The sequence below is a fragment of the Lissotriton helveticus genome, chromosome 4_1 (assembly GCF_964261635.1).
Source record: "Lissotriton helveticus chromosome 4_1, aLisHel1.1, whole genome shotgun sequence".
Taxonomy (NCBI): domain Eukaryota; kingdom Metazoa; phylum Chordata; class Amphibia; order Caudata; family Salamandridae; genus Lissotriton; species Lissotriton helveticus.
The window spans coordinates 637,457,270-637,483,451 of record NC_136063.1 but is presented as its reverse complement, the minus strand read 5'-3'; the positions used below and the strand labels follow the sequence as shown (position 1 = coordinate 637,483,451).

Genomic DNA, 26,182 nt, shown 5'->3' with positions numbered 1-26,182 from the left:
AACCGGTACCAAGATGCTTGTTTCCGGTCCAGTGAGGACCTGGCCTGGCATTTCAGGCAGGACGGTTCCCATGAGGAGCTGGGTCAAGATTGATTTGCATGGCTGGGTCCAAACTGGGGTGGCATAGTGCGCAAAAGAACGATGGATTAAACCCAGATCTCTTAACTGGGGTGAGTGGTTGAAAGGTTTCAGCACCATGTCAATCATCTTGTTGTGTAAGCTTTAGGTTCAAAGCATTTTCTTTCTTTTTTTTTTAAATAAAAGAAAAAAAACTCCTGAAAGTGCTGACGGAAACCTGAGGACAGAACTTCAAGTGTTTATATAACACATTTCTTTAGGGCCTACCTTAGGAGTGACCTATATGTATTAAAAATTAAGGTTAGGCCTGGCGAAAAGTTTATTTTGCAAGATCAAAATGGCAGTTTAAAATTGCACTACAGGCTGCAGTGGCAGGACTGAGGCAGGTAAAAGGCTGCTTTAGTGGGTGGCACAATGAGTGCTGCAGGCACACTAATAGCATTTAACTTACAGACCATGGGTATATGTAGTACTATTTACTAGGGGCTTAAATGTAAATTATATGTGCCAAATAGGTGTAGGCCTATTGTACCATGTTTTAGAGAGAGCTCACATGCATTTTAGCTATAGTTAGCAGTAGTAAAGTGCTCAGAGTTTTAAAATCAACTAAAAAAGAAACTCAACAAAACAGGAGGGGTGAAGGCAAAATGTTTGGGGGACTACCACCGAAGGGTGTCAGGTCTAAAATAGCTGCCCCAAACAGAACATCTCAGTAAAATGACTACATGATACAGATGATAATCAAGTCCAAAGTAGAGACAAGACACATATAGCCAGAGTTATTAACAACATTCACATTGGAATTAAGGGCCACATGCACAAATGTAATAGTTTGGGATTACCAAATAGAGAATCTTTGCAAATCGCTATTTAGTAATTGCAAATACCAATGTACAAAGGTGTCTTTGACACATTTTGCAATTCCCAGTGAGTCACAAATGGACCTACCTCATTATTAGTAATGAGATGTGTCTCTATTTACAACCCATTAGGAATCAACAAAATCACAGAGATGGTGGCCTTCTGGGATCAGCAGACCACCATGCCTTTTATTGATTTTCAATAAAGCAATCTTTTTTTAATGCAGCCCATTTTCCTTGAAGGAAAACGGAATGAGTTTATAAAATAAAAAATTAAAAGTTGTCTTACATTTTTTGATCCGTTGGACTCCTGCCTCCTCTTAAAAAATGTTTTTACAAACATTCACAAAGGGGAAGGGGTTTCTTGGGAACCCCTTCCCATTTGTGAATTGGTTACCACCTACTTGAAATAGGTAGTAAAATTTGAATGTTTTGCAACTACATTTCGGTCGCGAAACATTCACACATGCTACTGCGATTCATTATTAGGAATGCATGCCCTAAGCATGCCCCTTCCTAAAACCGAACAGCAAACCCAATTTGCGATTTAGTAATAGGTTACCGAATCACAAATAGGACTTTGTACAAGTGGAAAACCCTTTTATGCATTCACAGACAGATTCTGAAAATTGGCCTGTTTGCGACCACAAAAAGCCTTTGTACATGTGGCCCTAAGAGCTGGTGTAGAAGCAGATAAGAGATTGCAAAACTGAGAAGATGATAGTTCGAACCAGTGGCTGGTAATGATAGGAATAATGGTGCTGGAAGAGACCCCAATTTCTACCGGGATGCAAAATAGGTATTGCACAGTGGTTTAACCATATTAGAGGAATAGGTGAGGCTAGCTCAAGGTTAATTAAATTAGTGAACACCGGGTCTGAAATATGGCCAGCTACATGAGTGGGGGCATTAACACGATGTAAGAGCTGAATGTCTTTAAGGTCATTGAGAACGTAGCAGCGGAGGTCAAAAGATTGCTGTCAAAGTGAAGATTTAAATTTACTTAGCATACTGAATTTGGAAAATTGTGTAGCCTGGGGTGGGGGGCGATATCCTTGGGTAGATTGCGGGAAATACCTTTATATGGCCCCGAGGGTTGGGGCGGGGACACTGTTTTGGATCAAGATATATAAGGGCTCCAGAAAAAAGAAACTGCAAATTAACTGTAGTGAAAAGATTAAGCATTCACTCTCAAGAACTTGGAGATTTGAGATGGATCAATTGAGATGGGACTTGAAAACAATGGCCAAGATACAGCCCTTTTTGGCGGTGCAATCTTGCCTTCCAGATTAGCTTGTCTTATCTCGGGCATCGAGGCATCATTAAGCCTCTTGTCCGTAAGAAACAGTGCATTGGGCTGTAGTTCAGAACATTTAAAATATCCAATTTCTGTTTAACCATGGCTCTACAATTAATACTAAAACAGTGAGAGTTACCTTTGCAGAGTGGTGCCTGTCCCATCTCCGCTGGTAAAGCTGAATTCAGGGAGACGTTGCAATAATTACAGGTGTTATCCATATTAGAAAGGTTTAAATGGAGTGGGTACCAGACTTGAAGGACCCTATGCTAGCTGTTCAGAGCCAGAGTACTTAAACACGGCACTCTTCTGCGGACCAGGGTTCCTGGAGCACGTTGCAGTCCGGGCAAATACAGTCTTGCCTTTGGCATGCCTTCGGTGAGCCAGCAGCACGGATGCCCACTGCCCGAGTTAAATAAGAGCACTATTAGAAAGGGGAGTGGCTATGGGTTTCACAGGATCGCGTCCACAATAAGTGGATAAAACAAAAAGCAACTAGAGCCAAGCAACTCACCAATCCACCGAAAGGCCTCACTTCCAGTGGGAAGTGCTGATAAAACAAAATGAACTAAATGATGAGAAAAGAAACACATTTATACGGCATAATGCCAACATTTGGATGCAAGAAAGAGGGACGTTTAAAACGAATCAGAGGAATTTATTTTACTTGCATTGATTTGGTGGCAATTTTAGGGAGGAGAGAGCAAAAATAAAGCTGTATGTGATTTGAAAAATCATGAGTCACCCTGCTGAGACAGGTGGGTTGGCACATATGACATGGATAGAAATGAAAATGCATGCAAATATTCTTCAAGAACAGAAACACTTTGGCAATGGGGCATACATGCATTGGGGTGCTATCTAGCACTGTAAGAGGGATAAAAAGGTTTGAGAGGGTACTCCTAAAAAGGCCTGGGCAAAGAAGTGTAACTAGGAATATTTTATTAGAGGCGCTGCCTTAAGTAATAAGAAACACCCTGCGTATATGATTATAAAAGTTTGGGAACCACTGCATTAACTCATTAAGATGGGCAGCTCAAAACAAAGGTGTCTCGAAAATGAACATTACATCAATATTTTATAAATGGCATGGTTTATTTATCAAAATTTCACGTAGGAAAGTGTCAGAGTTTAAAACAAGCCTGCTGCCATAGACCCAGTTACACAAATAAGACGAAGGGCTTACAAGAACGTAACACCTGTCAAAGCAAGTGTCCGAATTTAAAGGAAAATGTCTGCTATTTACTTTCCACATGGCTTAGGTCTGGAGAAAATGCTGTGGCCATCTAGTGTTCTGCAACAGTCTGGGGAGCAGATTTATGAGCCCTTGAGGAAAGAGACATCTACACAGTCCAAGTAAAACGTCTGCTGAAAATGCAGGCTGAGTGAGTACAATAGCCTGCTATCTCCCTACAGTGCCATTAATGCTGCCTTTGTGTGCCAAAGCTTGGACTTTCATGCAACAGGTGGAAGGCAGGATATAAAAGAAAACCAAGCCAATCAAATCTGCTCTTTATTGGAACCTGGCAAAAATATCAGTTGCTGACTTGTATGGATGAGCTGCGAGTGGTGGGTAGCAGCACAGAAAGCCTGGAGGAGGAGAGACAATGGTGATGTGAGGGGGGGAAGCATCACAAAAGGGAGAGAGAAAACAAACATCCACTCCTATGGAGCGCTCAAAGAAAAAGAAAAACGAAGTTCATGTGAGGTGTGGAAGGATGGTAAACAATGCTCAGGAGAAGGACAACACAAGAAGAGGAAGGAAAGCCAGTGAATAAGAAACAAGGAAATTATACTTCTAAGAAAGTAAACAAACGAAAAGTAATAAGCTGACCCAAAATCCGCTGTAAGGATTGGAACTGAACACAATAGGTCTAAGACAACACATAGGTAAAAGCTGTCTGTAGGTGAGACCTAAAATGCCTCCTCACCCTCCTCTACTCTGTAGTCTCTTTCTGCCCCTTCCCTCGCTAGAGGACTATAAAGTACGAGCCAACCCACAGAGTTTTATTTAATTGGTCTACTCCTGCTGACACTGCTTTACATTCCAGACTTGTCTTGGACCTACTACTTCGCTTACCTTTAGCCTCTCCTAGCTCAATATTGGAGAGCAATGCAATTGGGTGGGCTGGCCTCCTCCATTCTATTTGTGTAGTTTTCGGTGGTCAGTGCTCTAAGCTGCTATCTATGTACTGGTAAGGGCACACTGCAGGGTCTTTCGGGTAGAACAGCCTGACTTCCTAGTAACTGCTTGGATGTGGCAGGGGTGGCCAGTGTTCCTGAGTCAGCAGTCTATCTTCAGTATCTACTGCGTCCTTGCTAAGGCTTCATGTTCCCAAAAAGTGCAGATAGTGATCATGCACCTTCCTTATACCCCCATATCCCTGGGAAAATGTCCCGTTAGTCCTTGTGGACTGACCAGTCTCATCCTCATTGCTTCTGGGGAGGACCTGTACTGCATAGTCTCTTCATAGGCTTCTCTTCCTGACCTCGGGCTGGATATAGGGGTGTTTTTCTGCTCTGGCTTTCAAGCTTTTGCTGCATGCCCATGCTTGTTTCACATCTAGGTCAAGAGGTTGAATAATCATAGGCCCCATCAGAGGTTTACATGGAGGGTAACACAGACAGATGTCTCTCGCATAGAGTGATTTTTTTTTATTTTGAAATAGCTTTGGTCTCCGATTCTTGGCATAAGAGTTGTCGGTTAGGTACCTCTGTTTAGATGGGAAATTACTTGCAGTATATGCTAATAATACAGCTTTCTTGGGGTCTCTGGGAGCTGCTGAGTGTATTATCCATGTATACCTGGAGATGCCAGATATTCTGTCATCCATTCCCCTTCCTGGCTGGTTGGCAATTCACATGGGAAATGTATGTGGGGCTTGGTTGTTGTTCCAGTATAGTTCAAGCGTGGGTTTGTCTCTGTCGAGTTCTATATTTTTGTGCACCTGGCATTTCTTTTATCCAGGGGCAGAACTTCGATCTTTTTCCCTGGTTGGTGTGGGAATTCTGGGCTGTACACTATGGTTTTGTCCTGGCTGGAGTCCGTCTCTGTTTCTGGGTGGTATCAGCCCGAATTAACAGGTTTGGCATATCACTGTTCTTGTGTTACAATCGAGTCACGATGGGCTTTGGTTTGGCATGTTCAGCTCAGGGGCTGTATGCCCTACCGCAAAGCCTGGGGTGGTTCTTGTCCCTACCTCACTAATGGGTTGGGGGTGTATGGCTGTTTTGGTAATTTGCTGGTCCTTCCTTGACTGCCTGTTGGGAATTGGGAGTCATTGCTTTGGGGCTCATGGGTAGCTACGTTTGATTTTTCATTGGCTATCCTTTGGTTCAGATGGTCCTTCAGGTTGCTCTGTGTGTTTGTGTTGTCTTCCAGTGGCCTTCTCCCTCAGAGCATTAGCCTCTAGTATTCTCTGTTGATGTCTTGGTGGAAGGAGGGAAGATTTGGGACAGGGGGAGTAGTGATCCTCTGGATCGAGTTGGGCACAGAATGAATCTCTGAGGCCTTTTCAGCACTTATTAGTGGCTCAGAGATGCAAGATAGTCTGTGTCTTGGTCAGAACCCCCTCTCCTGTATAGGTGGATGGGCATATAAGCTTCTGTCCTTTGGGCACTTCTTGGCCATGTTGACCATTGTTCTAAGTGCTTTGGTGTGGTCTGGTGGCTTTGGCCACTCTGGCTTCCCTGTGGACTTCCTACTTGGCTTGAGGATCGCCTTCTGACTGCTTGGATTCTTCTATTGGCACCTTGTCTCCTTGGACCCTTGTTCTGGACCTGCTGAGGTTTGCCAGCTTTCCCTACCCTGGCTCTCCCTGTGCTCCACTGCTGGGCTTGGGTTGTCTTCTGTCTGCCAGACTTCTTTTTTTGACCCTAGTTTCTTTGGATGTTTTTATTTTGATCAAGTGTGTTCTGGTGGGGGGGGCGTGGCCGAACAGCCACGATGGCAGACGACGCTTGCTAGAGCTCCGGGCCCGGCCGAGAGCTAAATCCTGCAGAAGCGGAGCTAAGGGAGATCTCTGCAGCTCTAACGACCCGGCGGCTGTAGAAGGAGCTGAGCTGCTGCTTTGGGCTCCGTTCCGGGTGTGGCTGAGCTCCCTTTCGCCCCGGAGCACACGAGGCCTCCCTGAAGGCAGTAAGCACAGAAGCCGGGAAGTGAGTGGAGGAGGCGCCCGGCCGGCCGGTGGCGGGGCTGTGAGAGGTGTCCGGGGTCCAGACGGAGGAGAGCTGGGGAGAGGCTGTGGGCCTCCCGCGGAGACGGCGGACACTGCGGTAGCTTCACCCCGCCTGAGATTTGACCCGCACCCTGAATATGGCGGAGGCGCTGCTGGGGAAGAGAAGCATTGAGCCTGGCCGACCGGGAGGAGGAGTGAGGACCCCGGTTGGCGCCACTCCCGCTGCGTGGAGGACGGCCGCGAATCGGACCTGCTGACGGCGGGGGTGAGTGGAAAGCCCGGCACCTTCCCGTGTAACGGCCCCCCGATCTAACTGTGAAGGCAAGGCGTGGGGGACTGGAGAAGGCGCGTCGCGGGGCTGAGTGGTGTGTTTGGGGACACCCGAAACTCCCCATCGGCGCCATTTTGGGGGCTTGGTGAACGGCCGGGCGCGGAGACCCGGCGACACTTTTGGAGGCCACGAGGAGCGGGCCTGCAGAGGTGAGACATTTCCCCGGCCCTGTGTCCCCCTCCTCCCCCCCCCCTCCCCCATTCCTCTAGAGGCCTGCAGTGGAGGGGAGAACTGCCCATTAAGAGGAGGTGGGGGAGCGGAAGCAATGAGGTGCCTGATTCACCGGTGAGGAGAGGATGCTGGGCCTGGGGCAGAGCGCAGGACCCCCTGATTTCGCCGGACGTGCGGCGGGGCGGTGCCTGGGGCCGCTGCTGACCTGCTCTCCTCGTCGGACCGTGGGCGAGTGGGCCTCGGGGGAGCGGTGGACGAGGTGGGACAGCGGAGAAGGTGCGGACACTGGGAGCTGTGCTCTGAATTCGACCTAGTGCGAGTTGTGCCGACCTCCCTGGCCCCGCACTGTTGCCCGGCTGACCACTCTGGGAGATAGACACCCACGAGGGCTTGAGCGGGACATCCGTCCCAGGCGAGCGGAGTTGGCACGGAGTCCTGCACGGAGGCAACTCCGGTTCTGGGAGGCCATGGTGCGCAGAGGCCCGAAACATGCTGAGGGGCCAGGCGATCCGGAAGGGACCCACCTACGGACTGGAGCGGGAGACGGTGGGGGTCGTTCGGGGACTGGGGAGCCGGCGCAGCCAGGAGCACAGCAAGTGGACAAACTTGACCTTATCCTGCATGTAATTAGAGACTCTAGGCTGGCAATGGAACAACAATTGGAGACCCTCACCACTAACTTTTCCCTTCTAAAGGCGGACCACGCCAAACTGGCGGAGAGGGTAAAGGACCAGGGACTGCAGGTTGCAGACATTACACCGACTGTGGCGGAACATACTACCTCTATACGGGAGCTGCAGACCCAGGTCACTTCCCTTCTGGATAGGGTGGAGGATGCAGAAGGGCGAAATCGCCGCAACAATATAAGGGTGATTGGCCTGCCGGAAAAATGCGAGGGGTCGAGGGCAGAGGAATTTATGGAAAGCTGGTTCCGCGACCAGATTGCGGCCGACTGTCTCTCTCCGCACTTCTGCGTGGAACGTGCTCACAGGATACCGACTGGTCAGCCCAGACCGGGTCGCCCGCCGCACCCCTGAATAGTCCGGATCTTGAATTACCGGGATAGAGATACCCTGCTATGGAGAGCCAGGGAGAAATCCGTCATTCATTTCGAGAACCAAAGGGTGTCCCTCTACCCGGACTATACCAATATGGTGCAGAAGCGGCGGGCGTCGTACCTGGAGGTCAAAAAGAAACTCAGGCAGGCACAGCTAAAATATGCCCTCCTCTTCCCTGCCCGCCTGAAAGTAATATACGGGAGGAAAACCCACTTCTTTGAAAGCCCCGCAGACGCTGATGAATGGCTGGAGGTGATGGGCATCGATGGCAGCCAGGCGGGATCCCAAATGGATAATACCGGGCACTCAAAAGGGGATTCAGACCGTGACAGCCGGGGGTCCCCAGGAGCGGGGAAGGACAGGAACCGACAGGGCCCGCCCCGGGCACAACAGCAGAAAGACCAGCTTGAGGCGGTAGCGATGGCCGGTAACTTCAGAGAAGATGCGACGAGAATACCGATGGATTCTGAGGACGGCACGATACATTCGGACTCGGAAAACAGTGTGGTCCTTTTCCCCACGGTCACTCCCCAAGTTGCGGATGAGCTGATGGATAATTGACTGAACAGCTGAGACGGCCTGAGACTGCTCTCTCAAATGCACTTCACTGTATCCTTTTCTTACAATACAAAGCACGAACCCTGTATGAGCTTTGGGGGGTCCTAGAAGGCAAGGCGGGAGGTAGGCAAGGACCCTATAGAACACCAGGTGGTTCTAAAATGATAACGGCTTGTGGGTGAACGCTGTATACAAGATATGACTCTACGAGGGGCGGAGGGAGTCCCATTGACTATCCCGATGCAACGTTTGACTTCCTTTTGTAATGATGGGTACAACAGACTCTCTGGCTGGACTGCCGTCGAGCCGGCAGCGCCTGATGACGGTAACATCATGATCGTGTGTGTGCTTCGCCGCCCCCCCAATGGCGAATGCACAAGACTTTGGACTGCTATGTTACAATGTTTTATGTTGGGCTCAGTTGGGTTATACAGCTGCGCCGAGTTGGTTCTGTCATTGTTAGATATTTTGGGGTGTGTTTTCTCCTGGGCGCTCATAGGTTGGGATCCTTGCAAAAGACTAACGGTACCGATAGACCTGTTAACGAATGATCATGGCTGAGCAGGTTGGATCGTACAAACTTGTCACTTGGAATGTGCGGGGTCTGGGGGCAGTGCAGAAACGTCACAGGGTCCATGCCTTTCTCCTCAGACACAAATAGCTTTTCTACTAGAATCACACCTCATGACATCGGAAGTGCACAAGTTAAGAAAAAAGTGGAGGGGCACTATCTACTCCACGACATACTCCGCTTTCTCTAGAGGGGCAACTATCTGGGTTCGCCATGGGACACCCTTTGAAGAACTAGAGAGGAGGATATACGATCAGGGCAGGTATATACTAGTTAAGGGCACCCTCGATGGCACTCTGATAGTTCTGGGCAGTATCTATGCCCCGAATTATAAACAAGACAAATTCCTGCATAGGGTGGGTTTGGCACTATCAGACTGGGCAGACATGCCCTGGATACTCGGAGGGGACTGGAATGCTGTGTTGAATTTGGGCTTAGACAGGTCGCACCCCCCCTCCAGGACTCTGGTGCTGCGAGGCTGACTGACACATTCGTTACATGGGCAGATGGATGGAGACTGACCGATTGCTGGCGTACACTGCACCCCTCCTATAAAGAATACTCTTTTTACTCACCGGTGCACGACTTGCATACCCGCATAGACCGCTTCCTATGTTTCCGCACTCTGGTTACGTCGGTTGGCCCCTCGGAGTATCTGGCAAAAACCTTTTCGGATCATAGGCCCCTGGCGCTCACTCTCCGCTGGGGCAGAGTGCCGACCCCGGTGCAAACCTGGAGCCTAAACCCTCAGCTCCTGAAAGACTGACCGTTTAGGGCGACCCTGTCGGATGCCCTAACACACTACTTAGAGGACGATTGGGACTCCGCTTCTTCTAACCTGGTGGTGTGGGACGCGATGAAAGTAGTGGTGCGGGGAGTAGCGATGGGTCAACTAGTGGGGGCCAGACAAGAAATTCACAAGAAATTGGGAGAGGTGGAGGAGAGACTAAAGAGGCTGGAGCATGAGGCGAGTGTGGATCCGGGGAGGAAGGCCCTGCAAGAAGCATACATTGACCACGCAGAGACGTTAGAATCCTTGCGTACTGTAGATTTTAAGGCATATCTACGGAGACAGCACACTGAAGCTGACCGTTCTGGGGCCCTCCTGGCGCAACTGGTGCGGGATAGGTTGGAACCGCCAACGATTACGCAAATACGTACCCCGGCGGGCACTCTAGTGCAGACTCAGTCCACCATTAACCAGGCATTTCAAGACCACCTGAAGGCACTTTACGATCCTACAGGTTTAGATGACTCTCTGCAAATAGATGAGTTTATGCACGATCTCCCCTTTCCGACCTTAACCGCGGACGTACAGAAAGCGATAGAGGGACCCATTACACAACCTGAGATACGCGCCGCGATTCAACACCTGAATAGAAATAAGACGCCGGGTATGGATGGGCTCCCGGTGGAGTTCTACTCTGCTTATTCTGAGGTCTTAGTGCCGGTGCTGGAAAAAATCTTCCGAACGGCGTTTGAGGAAGGGTACTTGCCGAAGTCCACCATGCAAGCCCTGGTAATCTCCATTCCCAAGCCGGACTGGGATGTCTTAGAATTAACGAACTATAGACCTCTTTCTATGCTGTCCACAGAATACAAAATATTGAGTAAAGCTATTGCCCTGCGAATCCAACCCCACCTGTCCGCCCTTATACACCGAGACCAGTGTGGATTCATCCCAGGGTGAACACCTCCCTGAATACGAGACGCCTACACGCATTGATGGCTGCCTCACCACCAGACCTGCACCGAGCAGGGTGCATCACACTTGATCTGAAGCAGGCCTTTGACTCCCTTTCCTGGCCCTTCATGTTCGAAGCTTTAAGACGCTTCGGATTCCCTGCTTCTCTATTGCAATGGATCAAGCTGCTATATACTGACCCCACCGCCCAGGCACGAACGGGACGACATGTTTCGGCGGAATATCCAGTGCATAGAGGCACCCGGCAGGGCTGCCCTCTATCCCCCATGCTGTTTGTTCTGGCGCTCGAGCCCCTCGCCATCGCCATCGCCCTCCGCAAGCGCACTGAACAGTTGGGGAATCCAGTGGCAGGGACGACCCACTTATTGTCAGTCTATGCGGATGACATGTTGCTTTACCTAAGGGATCTGGAAGCGGACCATACCCAATTGTATGACACATTCCACAGGTTCGGAAGAATGTCGGCATTGGCCATAAATCCCGACAAATCGGTGGGCTTTTATTTCTGCGACGCGCCTCACCCTCCCTCCGTGCCCTTTGGGGCCTTTCGGATTCCGGTGGCGCAATCCGCCTTTAAATACCTGGGGATTCGTATATGTAGAAAAATGGAGGACCAGATCGATGGTAACATTTCCAGGGCCATCACCGGTCTTCGCAGCAGCATTGGGTTCTGGACCTCATTGCCTCTGTGATGGGTCGAGCTGCGATAGCCAAGATGGTCATGCTCCCACGATTGCTGTACTTTTTTGTTAACCTGCCGGTATGTCTCCCACAACAGGTCTTTAACACCATAGACACCCTGCTGATCACTCTGATATGAGGGACGGGCAGACGGAGGATAAGTCTCCGCAAACTCCAACTCGGCACCAGACTGGGAGGCCTGGGAGGCCCGGACTTCCGTGGTTATTATTATGCCAGCCAGCTCCAGTGGTTGTCATTCTGGCTGGCGGGTAGAAACCTCCACGAGATTGGCTTCGCGACGGACCGATTAGATCGGGGAGACTTACATAGTCTACTATTGCCGAAAAGTAAGACCCCACGGACGTGTCACCCATTACTTCACACGGCCCTCACTTGCTGGAAGAAAGCGCTCGCATATACTGAGTCAGCCACACCCTATGCAGGGAATATCCCACTATTAGGAATTCCGACAACACAGGTGAGACTCACAAGACAAACATTACGCTGCTGGACAGAGGGTGGGGTGGTGGAGATAGGGAGTTTTTTCGGAGATGACACACTTCTAGATCACGACACCTTTGTACAGGTTACGGGGACCTCTGACAGACAGTATCTATTGCATGCCACTGTGTCCCACTATATTCGAACGACATGGGCGCCACAGCGAACCCAACCACCTAGACACGAACTCGTACACCTGATGCACTACATGGGTACGGGAGGGCACTTGGTGCAATGGTTATATATCGGGATTAGAGCACACGCAGCGATATCCCTCACCACATTACGGGACACTTGGGCGCAGGACACGGGGGAGGCAATACCCGATAACCTGTGGCGAATTGTACTTGAACACCCTAGGAGAGTGTCACGGAATGTAAAATTTAAATTTGTTCAGTCTATGGTACTTCATCGGGCGTACCTCACCCCGGAGAGGATCCATAGGATGTTTCCAGACTCTCCCCATTGCTGCCCTAGGTGTGGAGCGGACGAAGCGGGCTTTCTCCATATGCTTTGGACGTGCCCGCCACTGAAGAGGTATTGGGGGGAGGTATGTCAGACACTGCGTGAGGGCACACACATGCAGATACAGGAGACAGCGGAGTACTGCCTAATAGGCGCCTGCCATCGCCCTAAAACACTGAAAGTCAAACTGAGATTTATAGATCAGGCGCTTCTCTTGGCCATCAGGGTAATCACCATGAGATGGAAATCCCCCAGGGCGCCCGGTGCGGAGATATGGAGGAGAGATGCTGTTAAGTGGGGACAGATAGAGGGTGTCACCTTTAAGAGAGAGGAGGACATTGGAAGACGGAAGACCCCCATAGCTATGGAGTGGGAGGTCATGCTATTGGATCTAGATAGACGGGACCCGGCACTATCCCAGGGAGATAGCTCAAAGGCCACACACTGAGTAGGGAGGTTTGAAGTCACTCATACCAAGGCCAGGACTGGAGCTTAGGTTTCTATAAGCATATAGTAAAGAGGTGGTCGGTGCTGTAGACCGGAGAAACACACCAATTAGAGACTCTTGCGCCCAGGAGACAGGGGGTAGGGGGAGGGTTTGTTAGGGGGAGGGTTTGTTGGGGGGGGGGGGTGGGAGGGGCGGGATCTTCTTCATCAGACACAGGTACGCTAATAGGAGGCCTCCGGCACCTTCCTGCGGGTAGGCGTGCAATGTCACACGACGCGGAGCCAGGTTGTGAATGTAGAAGTTACCTGGATTTGTGCCTATTGAGGGGGGGAGTACTGCTGTATGATCTACTGTTGGGGTGAAAATAGAAAACCGTGAATGTTAGACATGTGTTATGTATGTACATTCATGAATAAAGAATTTTTTTAAAAAAGTGTGTACTGGTGTTTTACAATGTCTGGCTTCTCCTGGTGCACCCTGTTGGGCTTGGGGGTTGTGGTTACCTTCTGCCTCCCAGTGTCCTTCTCTTGGGTCCTACATCGCTGGGTGTCTTTTGGAATATGGTTTCTGGGAATTAACTGTCCTGGTTCCTCCATGTGCTCAATGTTGGACTCACAGGTTGCTTGCTGTCAATCTGGATACTTCTCTTAGGCCCTCATTTCCTTGGCCTTTATTTATCCTAGGTCATTTCTTAAGGTGATGGGTTGCTCTGCCGGCTCTTATATGCCTGTATGCTCCCTGCGGTTCTTAGACTGAAGGCAATTATCCAAGCCCAATTAGGGTCCTCTTCTTGAGATCCTTGACACCTCGGTCCTGTGCTTGTGGTCAGTTGGAATGATGTTTCTAGGCATCAAACAGCCTGGTTCTCCTTGTGCTCAATTTTGGGCTTGTCTGCTTGGACCATTCCTCTGGACAGCCTCTATTCTGTTGCATCCTTTCTGTTATGGGCTGTTGCGGCGAGGTTGATGAGCTCCCTATTTAATTTCCATTATACTTGGTGCTTTGGGATTACATTTCTGCCTGCTGGGATTCTTCTAGTGACCAAGTTTTGTCTCGGTTTTCAGTTTTGGATCAGTTTCAGTGGTGGTTGGTGGATTTGACTTCATTGAATTCCTTATATCTTCCTTGCTCGCTTGGAGCTTGAGCATTACCACCTACCTTGCGACCCTTGGTAGACACCTTGTCTCCATGGTCCTTTGTTTTGGGGCTTTGTTGAGCTGTAGAGTTGGTGGCTTTGGTCACAGTGCCTACCCTTGCGCTCCTTACTGGGCTTGGAGCTTTGGAGTTGCCTTCTACTTGCATGTATACTTTTCCTCTTATTTCATGGGTACTTTGCTCACGTCGGCTGGGAGCCAGTGTGGTGGCTTTAGCTGCCCCAGCTCTCTTTGTGCTTCATGCTGGGATTGGTAAGTGCTTTCTGCCTGATTGGTGCATTCTCTTGGGCCACCAATCTCTTGATCCTTTGTGGAGGATTGGTTTGAACACTGTTATGGGTATTCCATTTGCTCTGCCTTTCCATTATGCTGCCTGCTGTGCTTGGTGCCATTCTCTTTTGGTGCTACCTCTGTTGGTCTGGGGTATACTGGTCTCCACATGAAAAATCTGTGGTTTGGCATGTTGGGGATGCGCTTCTGTTGAGTTTGAATTGTTGACTAAGTGTATTTTGCCTGGTATCATGTGTGGGGAATATTGACTTTCTGCCCTAATCTAATGGTCAATTTCCTTTCTTTTAGTTGAGTTGGCCTTGGGGTCCCCCACGCTTGTGCTCTCTTATGGGGTTTGAGCTTGGGGTGTTGTTGCCTAGGCTGCCTTTTTTCAGTCAAGCCTTCCCCTTCCCTTAGCTTGTGGAATACTGGGTCTGGTTTCTAATTGTTCTATGTTTCTTTAGGGCTGGACAAACACCATTTGGCTCTCAGTGATGGTAGTTGTTTTCTGTCTGTTACAGCTGCTTTGCCTTAAAGTTTCCAGAGTATTTTTGTGGCCTTCTGTCTCTCTCTGATTGGCTGAGAAGGTAGACAGTTTCTCCGTCCCATTCAGGTTCCTTGTTCTGGATTTGTTTTTTCTTTAGTTCAGTATTATTTCTGCTTTCTAGCATTTCCTCGGACTGCCATGCTGTTGTTGGACTTCGCATGTTAGGCTTGGTCAGCCATCTATAGCTTACCCCAATAGCCTCTTGGGGCTTATCTACTGGGTCTTTTACATGTGGGTCCCCAGTGCATTGTATGCCTCTTATCTAAGAGGAGGTCTTCTGACAAGGCTTAAGTGTTCCTTTGTAGGTGGATTTTCTCCATCTGGTGTGGTCTTGCCTTGTGCCAATCGATTGCCAAGCTCCATTTGTGATGCTGTTCCCTTTGAACTCCTAATTCTGAGTGAGGGTCTGGCCTTGGGCTTTCAGAGGTGCTTCCAGTTGGAATTGAGACATATGGCCGTTTTTTTTCTGCTCTGATGGCACCTCTGCTGTTTATCTATCCCGTACTTCTTGCCTAGGTTCGATATTGACGTGGGGATGTTCCTGGATCCTGCCTTCTTCATCAGAACTGGTTCTGATTCCTACTGTGGCTATTTGGTGTGCCTCTTGTTGAGTGGCTGGCTTGTGAGCACCTTTACCTTGTCTAGTCCCCCTTTTGGATTTCTGGTCCTTGTTGGTTTGGTACTGTGGTGCCTTTCTGTGGCATTATTGGGATAGTATTCTTTTTCTATCTGGGAGAGTATTGCTTTTTCTATCTAAGCTCAGCGACTTCTGTTCGAGGGCTAGTCAGCCTCTTTAGGACTGCTGCTGCTGTTGATTCCCACTCTTGTGGCAAGTGGGTGATTGCTGGTCTCTGACTGCATGATTGGTTTATATGCCTGTAACCTTTCTCCCCGTCTTATGTTTCTTTTGTTGCTGCAGTGTTCCTTTCTAGAGGCATCTTGTGTTGCTTAGGGGTTGTTTGTGGTTTCTGCTTAATGCTATCCTCACGAAATGTAAGGGCTGGGATGATGAAGGGTTGCGGAAGTAATGCCCTAATTACTTATCTAGTAATCTCTATTACTCTTCTTAGTCCCAGTACTTACAACCTTCTCCCCCTGCCTGTTGTCATGACCTTGAGTTTCAGTGCTTGAGGATGTCAGAACATTTTGATTTTGTTGGTTCCTTGGTGAGTGGAGGAGGTAGAGGAGGACAATGGGGGACGGAAGAGAGGCTTTTTATCATAACTCGGTCAGAGGTGCCTGACCGCACTAAATTTAACTCCTGGTACGAGGAAGAATAATTGGAGAAATGAAGATTATCGTTTAGTAATAGGCATATTGCACATTATTAAAGGCCAGTACATGAAGTCAATGAAACACACCTTTACCGTGGAATCCCAGGAAGCAGTATATAACCTGTTATCATGCCAACAGAGCTTGCTGACAGCATCATCATGCCCCATTAAAGTGTCGTGTCGTCTTCCAAATGCTATGGAATAAAAATAACTGAGACAAAACAAAATTACGAGTTACAGGTAGCCAACATTTTTCCAATGTCACGTCACAATAGCTAACTTCATAAAGAATGCATGTGGAAAAAAAAGCGGTCACATTTAGAATCTAAGGAAAAGATGACAAAAGTGATAAAGGTCACCATCTATCAATTACTTTCATTAAGCATTCTCCTGAACACAACATTGTGAATATGGAAACACATGAATGCAGGTGCATGATACTTACACATGATTGTCCCATGAAGAACATATGGCTGTGGAATCATCTGGTAACACCAAACAAGATGACAAGGCCTACAAATCATAAGAGGGAATACTCATTCTGTTATCACATTTACTGTCTCTTTTTCAAAACAAGATAGATCAGCGTAAAATGAATGACAAGGATAATTTCGCTCTTCAATTAAGTATTGTTACACACTCAGTAAACCATTATCTGTGCATGTCAACAGGCCCCCTTTACAAAAATACATAAGGATTAAACTAATTTCCCTGTAGTTTCCCTCCTGGTTCCAGATGCATTTGTAATAATGTTCATAACAATTGTACAAGCACATTCGCCATTCAAATGTAGTACATATGGCCAGCCCCCTTAAAAATCTCAGTGGGGGCTCCCTTTCGCTCTCTAAAGACAATAGGCTGGATTTAGAGGGGAGTGTCATATGGACAGTCAGCACAAAAATGGCGGATGTCCCATTCACGCTCCTCCCAGTTCTTCTGCCTATTGAGAAGTCAGGGGAACACAGTGCCAGGGTGTACTATATACAGGGGTATAGGTTATAAAGGAGAAAGTCACTAACAACATTTAGCAATTCGGCTCTAAGGGTCACTATCTGATGCTAGGAGACCAAACAAATGGAAATGGCCCCTTGGCATGTAGCAGATGAGTACCTGGCACTGGTTTTTTCTCTTAGGCAGATTTAAAGATTGTGCTGGAAGGGAATTTCCACAAAAGGCAGACTATGGTATCATTCTAAGTCTCATTACGAATACTAACCTTTTGTCAGAATAAAGACTTTGCATAATGTATACTAAATTAGTCAATAGACCAGTGAATCTGTTCAATTGGCATATGGATAACGAACCAATTGGTAAACCACTGTCTAACCTAAAAAGAGGATACCAAAAGTTCTTCATTAAAGGAAAGGTATGTGAAGGTTCACTATGAACAGCTGTTGAATGAGAGAGAGTAGTCTACATAAGCTCTAGTTATTACCAAGATTTTTAGGACGAGTTTAGATTTACTCGTTTAAACCCCACCTATCAAGCATTTTGCACATAACCAATCGTTCTCATTGGGGGTACTGTGTCTGAACTTTATGGTGATCTATACATGTTTTTCATATTTCCTCACTTATCCAAATTGCTTAAGTTCTTTTTAACGCTGCTTGTTCCGATAGTTCTAGAATGGCCGGTAAAGAGATGGATATTTTGCGCCAGCAAAACCAATATGACTTCTCTCACCTGTTTCAGAACAGCAATCATCTCAATCTTTATGACTGAGCTGTTCATAGATTCTCATACTTCTGAATTATTCCCTACAGTCAGACCTGGTAATTGTTACTGTATTGAACACATCAGTATCAAAAACATACGTTAAATACATCACTCCATGCACCCTTTTGCAAGTCAGAAAGGTATTCAAATTGAGCCAAGTAGATATACACTTAAGTTTGTACTAAAAAGAGCTTAATGAAAAGATTTTGTAAAAAAAACCAAAAAACATTCTGAATTCTAATGAGAAGGCGGTACGAATGAAGTGTCTGCTCCCAACTACAAGTCACAAAGTCACAACAGCATCAATGTTTTATAACTGCAATGCAATGGTGGCTGCAAACCATTGAACAGTTACTAATTCCTCAAAAGAGGTGGTAACTAATTTGTAAAGGAGAAGGTGCCCCCATGCAACAGCTTCTCTTTTGGGAATCATATTTGGTGGCATCCTAGGGTGCAGAGGGAAGTGCAGGGGACCACTGTGTGCTCACCCGGATGTCTTCTCAAATGGGAAACATTTTTATGAAATAGCAACAGTTCCAGGTCCTTTTAGAGGCACAAGTAGCTATAAAAACACATTATAGTTTGGGAATGCGAATGCTGGGATGGCACACTGCTATTCTTTGCAGGCCACCACCCTGGCATTTGTAGAAAAGCGCAAGGGATCGTAAATGGCAATCCGCCTTATTAAAATGTATTAGTCAGGTGGTTTAGCGACCCACTGTGAATTGGAGATTTGAATTACGAGCTATCAGTACAGTGGGCGCTTTGCAAACTTCAAACCAATCAATGTGCATTTGTACGTTTGAAAACGGGGATAGAAAAATCACACCCTTTGATATTTGGGTCTTCCCTGTAGTCAATACATGTTAGCATTAAACTCCACGTCCTGGTGCCCATCTTTAGAATTTCATAGCACAAGTGTGTAAGGAACCACATATCAATATATGAAACATACCATTGCTGGAGAACTTCAGATATATACAAGTACTTTTTTTGTCTCCAGAACTGGTTTGATAATAAGGCATTTAGATGTATACAAGTACACTTTAATGTATCCTTTACTTGTAGTGAAAGTTGGGCTATTTCAGCTGGAGAAAACTAGTCTGAAAAAAGGTAGGGGAGGGGCCTTGCTTAGCTCAGATGTAATTCCACAGGCGAATTAAAAAGGGCAAATCAAGGATTGGTCCACAATCGAGCTGTTTCCTCAAAAGATTTGATGCATGGCTCTTTAGATGAGAAATTTGCACTTTCCTAACCTGTCTTACTTACTGCCCAGTAAGAAATCTGTGTTCCATGATATATATGTGCTTTCAGCCAAACACAATAGTTCAAAGGGGTAGGTCAGGACTGTGGTTCGCTACCGAGATGTAATTCCTTTGGCTCACTTAGCAAAGGTACAGACGGGACGTGAAATTAATTCTTTCTTGACTTTGTGCGGAAATATAACCTGGCTGCATAAAGACATACCTGTGAGAAGCACTCGTATGGAGAATATTTCAAGCTTGTGCACGAAAACAACTATAAGTAAGGCAGTAGTTGTCATGGTTGTGATGTAATCAAATGGAAACTTTCACTGCTTGAACAGCAGCAAACTATCGTTTTAGAGCATATGTAGCTTCAAGTGCAATTCAAGATATTGGTACATTCAGAAGTGTGGTACTCAGCATTAAGAGGTTGAGAATCAGAGTATGCAAAGCAATCCAAAATAGATCAGCTACAAAACCAGTCTGAAACCCCTGACAAATGAAAGGTGGGGTGTAATCTAAATGTTAGACCACAAAAAACTGAAATCTTGAGTGTATCCTCACCAGCCAACATGGGGAAATATAATTTTACCACCTCCCTTGATCACAACAATCATCCTGGGAAAGATTTGAGATCTATCTAGTCAATTTTAAAACAGATCATCTTGGTTGGCCTCAAATCCACATGGGTGGAATTGAAATGAAGCACAAAGTATACCGCATTTCTCCCTACTTGACTACTCATCTCCCACACAGAGGTAGCATATAGAAAACATATCAGGCCAGTATTTTGTTTTCATCATGCACCTTCTTATCTTGTATCTATAGAAGACCAAAACATGTAAATGTCCTACAACACATAGCCATGAGATACCTTTAAGAGAGCCTATCATTTTTTTGCTAACATTAAATTTTAACATGACTGAATGGTTAAAGGATTTACATAGTTATATTTAATAATGTATCTGAGTGTATATCTTATAAGTCATGACGAGAGCTAATCAGTTAAAAGTAATTAGGGTTGTCAACGGGTACAACATATAACAACAAGACCAATAATTAAACTCACCATATTTGAAAATGATATACTTCTTTGGAGTGATTTGAGCTCTTTAGAAAACATCTTCAGTGTAGAATCTAATGCAAAAAACAATATTCACAAACAGAGTCAAACAAGTCAAATGCATAATGCGTCTTCATGGGGGAAATCAAAAACTGATTTCTAGGAGAAAAAAATGTAATTTCATAACTTACTTTGAGATATATTATATCAGTGTTGTCACTCTCTATCATTTAAAGGTGTGAACCATATGTAGGCATAATCAATTGAAATACCCAAAGAAGCAGAGCGGGATAGGAAAATTTAAGACACCATGAAGGGATGACAGGATGCACAGGGGGCTTTTAAGTCTCTGCAGTTCCGTATGTGTCACTGGCAGTCAATACATCTTTAGTGTAGTATGCTTCAGCCTCATTCCCAAAAAGAGCCAACTTAAAAGTGAATAAGAAATCTACTTTTGCAGGCTAACCATAGCTTCTGCAGGACAGGCCAGTAAAGAAAAATCAACAGTCCTACATTTCCAAGAGTACTATCATTTAAAAAATGTATGCATGAAAGCTAGTTTTAGTTTTCCACTAGGTAGAAAATTCATATGGCTAAGTTATGCGGAAATGTGCATCTGAACAAATATTATTATGTTTTTGCTAAACAAGGATAATAGTTTTCTCCGTGGAGAAGCCACTTCCTCTCTACTACCATTTATATTAGAGGATTTCCTTCACTTCCTACCTTCGTTAGGAGCATACTTCATTAATGAAAGAAGTAATTGTGCATGCGTTTCCACTTACAAAAGTATGGGAATACTAAAAAACATGAGTTTGTGGGTGGTGTTGACTTCATTTTGCATCGTCAAACCCTGTGCTACAGCAGTGCACTTATATTGGTCACAAGTGCAACAATGTCATGAAATGTCACAAATGTAGATTATGTTTTCCTTAGAATCAAAAAGGTATTATTTTTAAGTGTTTTTGCACACCTCAGTCAACTGATCTGGGTTTAATCCATCACCGTTCTTTAGCTCACTCCGCCATCCCAGTTCAGACATGGCCATATGCAAATCAGTCTGACCCTGTGCCTCATGGGAACAGTCCAGCTCGAACTGCCAAGCCATGTCTTCCCTGGACCGGAATCAAGCTTCCCAGGACCGGTTTCTGGCATTACAGCCGTCTTCAGCCGGGCTTGCTTGACTCCAGTGGCAAAGTGAGCAAGGGACTCACGTCTGAGCATACCCTGCCAACTTGGGGTGAGTGTTTGTATTGTCAACGCTCCGTCCATCACCACCTTTGGTTTTTCTTTGTTCGCCCTAAGTTGGCAGGGTATGCTCAGACGTGAGTCCCTTGCTCACTTTGCCACTGGATGCAAGCTGGCCTGGCTGATGAAGTCAAATGTAGGATCCTCTGAACCATTGATCTGTCTTTAATGGGGTTATCACAGATATGGGAGGGGTGTAAATGACTGGGACATTTCAGTCACACCAGCTCGGTGTCATTTAATCCCTTTCCCCCACTATAACAGCTCCTGAGATCCCCTTCCATGGTGCCAGGGGCAATATGATCTGGTAGCTGCAGGAAGCTGTAGTAGTTTGTAAAAAGTGTTCATCAGGTTGAAAATGATGGTCCTCCTCTACTCGGGATTCAGCATATTTACCCTTAGGGAGCTAGCTAGTTATTTCATCCCTCTACCAAGTAAGGTATGTATTTGTTGCCATGTCTCCTATGTGTTGATATTTTATACTGCTATCCCCCCTTTTCATTGAGCAGCTGGCATTCATGTCCCAAACGGAGATCCATCAACCGGACAGCCATGTCAGACTAGGATTCTGAGGCTTTATTAGAGTGCTATGAGCAAAGCATGACTTCATGTGCAATTATGCTGACATTTGTAAGACCATATGTTTCACAGACATGGATGCGCAAGGTCAACTGGGCATGGTGAACACACCAGCCACTATCCACCCACATATCTTGAATTGGCTGGGGAGTAACAAGCAGGTGCTGCACATCAAACCACAAATGGAGCACACCAGCTTCAACAGACTCATGAATATCTTATTAACCTTTCAGATGAGAATTCCTGAGCCAGTGCACAGTTTATTCAACTGACAAAAACGAGAATAATGCATTGAGAGTGGGTCTTCCCTAATGTGATTGTGAAGAGGAACTGATCAGAGGAGAAACAGCCATTACAACAAACTTTTTAAACTCATGCTGTTACAACTTATGCCATCACAATGCAAGTGCCGTTGCAACCCAATACCATTATAACACGTCATTACAACATATATGCCTCTACCACACATGCCTTTACAATGAACTTCGCTCTAAAGGCATGAATGTTAAAGGCATATGTTTTCATTTATTTATTTTTATTTCTAGAGTTTAATATAGCGCTAACTTGACCTGGATGTATTGGAGCACTTTACATAGATGGGAACGTAATCGTTGCCCAAGTTACATATGTGTAGATACAAATACATAGGATAGGGGCGAATAAAAAACAACATACAGTTGACAAGTGAATAAATTATATATAAAACATTTTAAATGAAGCGGTTACAATGGATAAACACAGATACACGTAAGAAAAAGAGTAGAGGGGGATAGGGAATTGAGCATCCGGTAGATGGATTCATCCAGGCCCAGCAGACCGGCACCAATTAGGGTAACACCAGGGGTCAGTGCCCTCCAACCGGGCCAGAACAAAGGCAGTCCCATTAGAGTCCTGTGGTAAACCCTCAAGCGGGCTGGGGTCGTGGCACCATGGTTTTCTCCCAAGCTCTGTGAGCTAAAACAAACCTGTAAGAAACTTTAAAGAATATGGAGAAAGGATTTCTCCTCGGTTAAGAAATTGAAATATAGGGGTACCATTAAAATGTATAGAGCAGAAATCAAAGTGGCCCAGGCCTCATATTATGAAGAAAGAATTTCTTTGGCAGCTAATTCCCTTCGCAGTGTAAAAAAACTGCTGAGAGCCTCCCTATCTCCAGCTACATCTAATGCCACCAGCTCTCGTAATAATCTGGCAGTTTTCTTTTATTAAAAAATTCAAGCCATTTATACATCCTTTCCTCTTGCAGATGGCCACAGCAATTTTTAAACACTGGATATTATTCCTCAGAGCAGTGAACATCACTTGGAGGCAATTCCCTTGATGGACCCCGAGTCGTTGGAAACCATCTCGGCGCTCGTGAAATGTGGGTCGCCATGAGAGTCAGCTCCACCCAATATTTTGAAGCAGGCCTCCGGAACTGTCTCCTCTATTATATTGGAGCTGTTTAATGCCTCCATTTCTACTGGAGTAGTTCCTCCTCTGTGGAAAAGTGCCATGGTGAAGGCATTGTTAAAAAAAACCTAGTCTTAACCCGGATCTCCTGGGAAATTTATCGTCCCATCCCGCTTCTCACAGGGATCAGTAAAATTGTGGAAAAACATGTGAATTAAGCCCTTTCTACATTTCTGAAGTCCCACGATCTTCTCCACCCCTCGCAGACTGGCTTTCGACCACTACAGGGAACAGAAACTGCCCTCTTAGCAGTAGTCGAAGAGTCCAAGAAGATTCTGGACGCCGGAGGCACCACTGCTGTTATCCTTCTGGACCTCAGTTCAGCCTTCAACACTGTTAACCACCAAATTTTGGTCCATAAACTCAGAAATGTGGGGGTGACGCGGTGAGCTATAGTGTGGCTGCAATCATTTCTCGAAGACAGGTATTTTCAGGTCTTCAAAGGTGATACCACTTCAAAACTGATATCCCTCCGCTGCAGGGTCTTGAAGGGATCATTCCTGAGTCCAACCCTGTTCAATGTTTATATGAGCACGCTAGTCGAGATTGTGCTTCCTTTTGGGGTCCATATAGTGACCTACGCAGACACTCAACTTGTTGTGGCCCTGAACCATTCTGACAATTCCTCTCTTGGTCTACATCCTTGCTTGGAGAAGGTGGCCAAGTGAATGGATCATTCATATTTGAAATTGAATGGAGATAAGACAGAGATGATGCTTCTTGGGAATCCCTCCATTTTTAATAGCAGAAGTAATGTGGCCAGTCTGTTTGGGCTCCGTTCCTGCTCCAAAGAACCTGATTAAAAGTCTAGGTATCTGCTTGACCGTGATCTGAGCTTTAATGCACAGGCTCTGATTGTGGCAGCTTCCTGTTACAGCATCCTAAGAATGCTTCGGAAAGAACTCCAGCTTCCACCCTTTATTTCAAGAAGGCTTATGGTCCAGGCTCTCATTCTTTCTCGCCTGGACTATGGGAATGTTCTCTATTAAGGAGCCCCTTGTGCTAATATCTCAAAACTCCAGAAGGTGCAAAATTGAGAAGCAGGGATGCTTTTTGGATCCCAAACGTCAATCTGCAAAGCCAGCCCTGAAATCTCTTCACTGGCTCCCTATTCAGGAGAGTGTTACATTTAAGGCCATGTGTATCTTTCACAAGATGCTAGCGGGGAAGGGACCGTCCATCAATCGTTCTATTATTCTGCCTTACGTCGCGAATAGACGCCTACATTCGGCCGACCTCCATCTTGCCGTAGTACCCAGGATCAATAAGGCTAGAAGTGGTGGCCGTCTGTTTTCTTACAATGCTGCCAGGATGTGGAATACTCTTCCACTTCAACTATGCAGTGAATCTAATCAACTGGCTTTCTTAAACATTTGAAAACTTGGCTTTTCTCTTAATGTGGTTGTGGTGTCTATTGTTTTAGCGCTGGGATGTCCCTGGGTAGCTATGCACTTAATAAATGCTTTTTTCACTTCATTCCATTCCATTCCATTCAGTGGTTTATTTTGTGTTTTTCATCTAAGTATAAGGTAAATATATATGGTTTAGGGGGGGCTGGGTTTTTGCGTGGGAAGGTTAAGTTTAGAGTTTAGGGAGGGTTGGGATTTTGGGTGAGGAGGGTCATTTTAGGGTGAGTTTGAGGTGGTTTTGAGTGGGGAGGGTAATTTTATGGTTTAGGGTGGGTTTGGGATTTTGGTGGGAAGAGTCATTTTAGGGTGGGTTTGGGTTTTTAGGTGGGAAGGGTAATTTTAGGGTTTTGGGCAGATTTGGGGTTTTGGGTGGGAAGGGTAATTTTAGGGTTTAGCGCAGGTTTGGATTTTTTGGGTGGGAAGGGTAATTTTAGAATTTAGAGTGGGTTTGGGTTTTTGGGTGGGAAAGGGTAATTTTAGGGTGGGTTTGGGTTTTTAAGAGGGAAGGGTCATTTTAGGGTTTTGGGCAGGTTTGGGTTTTTGGGTGGGAAGGGTCATTTTAGGGTATAGGGTGTGTTTGGGTTTTTGAGTGGAGAGGGTAATTTTAGAATTTAGGGCAGGTTTGAGTTTTTAGGGTGGGAAGGGTAATTTTAGAGTTTTGGGCGGGTTTGGGTTTTTGGGTGGGAAGGATAATTTTAGGGTTTAGGGTAGGAGTGGGTTTTTGGGTGGGATGGGTAATTTTATGGTTTAACTAGCTGTTTGGGTTTTTGGGTGGGAAGGGTAATTTTAGGGTTTAACTTGGGTTTGGGTTTTTGGACAGAGTCCATATCCCAGAACTCTGGCAATACCCATGCATTCCTATGGAAGCCAGTTGACAGAAAGATTTGGAATAAGCTAATCTGGAATTAGCTGTGGGTGAGTGCCCCTATCCTCTACTGAAGTCAGAGTTACTGAGATCCTGAAGATTGACCCGAAAATGTTAATGTGTTTTGCAAAGAATGCCAGGGACCTGAAGAACGTTACTGTAAGCTTGTGGTGTCATTTTCAGGATAGCATACTTGATATTTGCAGCTTCTGATTAAAATACTAGAGGTGGCAGATTAAACCAGGGCTGCAATATCAGATATTCTATTCAGCTGGACACATTTACCCATATGGTTAATAGGCAAGGATAATTGCACCACTGTGTCTAAATGAAGCAGAATTTTGCTCCTCTAAGAAGACTCTAAATTAGGGACGCTGTACACTTCAAATACTGGCCGTGTCAGTGTAGTTTTTTGGCAAGCCTTACAGAAAGGATCTAGAGAAGTATGTTAGCATCTGC

At 46.1% G+C, this 26,182-nt stretch overlaps 1 protein-coding gene across 2 annotated transcripts in view; it reads right to left on the bottom strand.

Moving 5' to 3' along the window:
* Positions 1 to 26,182, bottom strand: part of NSMAF (neutral sphingomyelinase activation associated factor) — a 610,455-nt gene that overhangs the window by 52,467 nt on the left and 531,806 nt on the right. For both annotated transcript variants that reach the window (XM_078687269.1, XM_078687268.1), the window contains 3 exons: positions 20,177 to 20,244; positions 16,593 to 16,660; positions 16,235 to 16,358 (listed from right to left, as the gene is read on the bottom strand). In XM_078687269.1, coding sequence (XP_078543395.1) covers positions 16,235 to 16,358; positions 16,593 to 16,660; positions 20,177 to 20,244 — 260 coding nt within the window. The remainder of the gene's footprint in view (positions 1 to 16,234; positions 16,359 to 16,592; positions 16,661 to 20,176; positions 20,245 to 26,182) is intronic.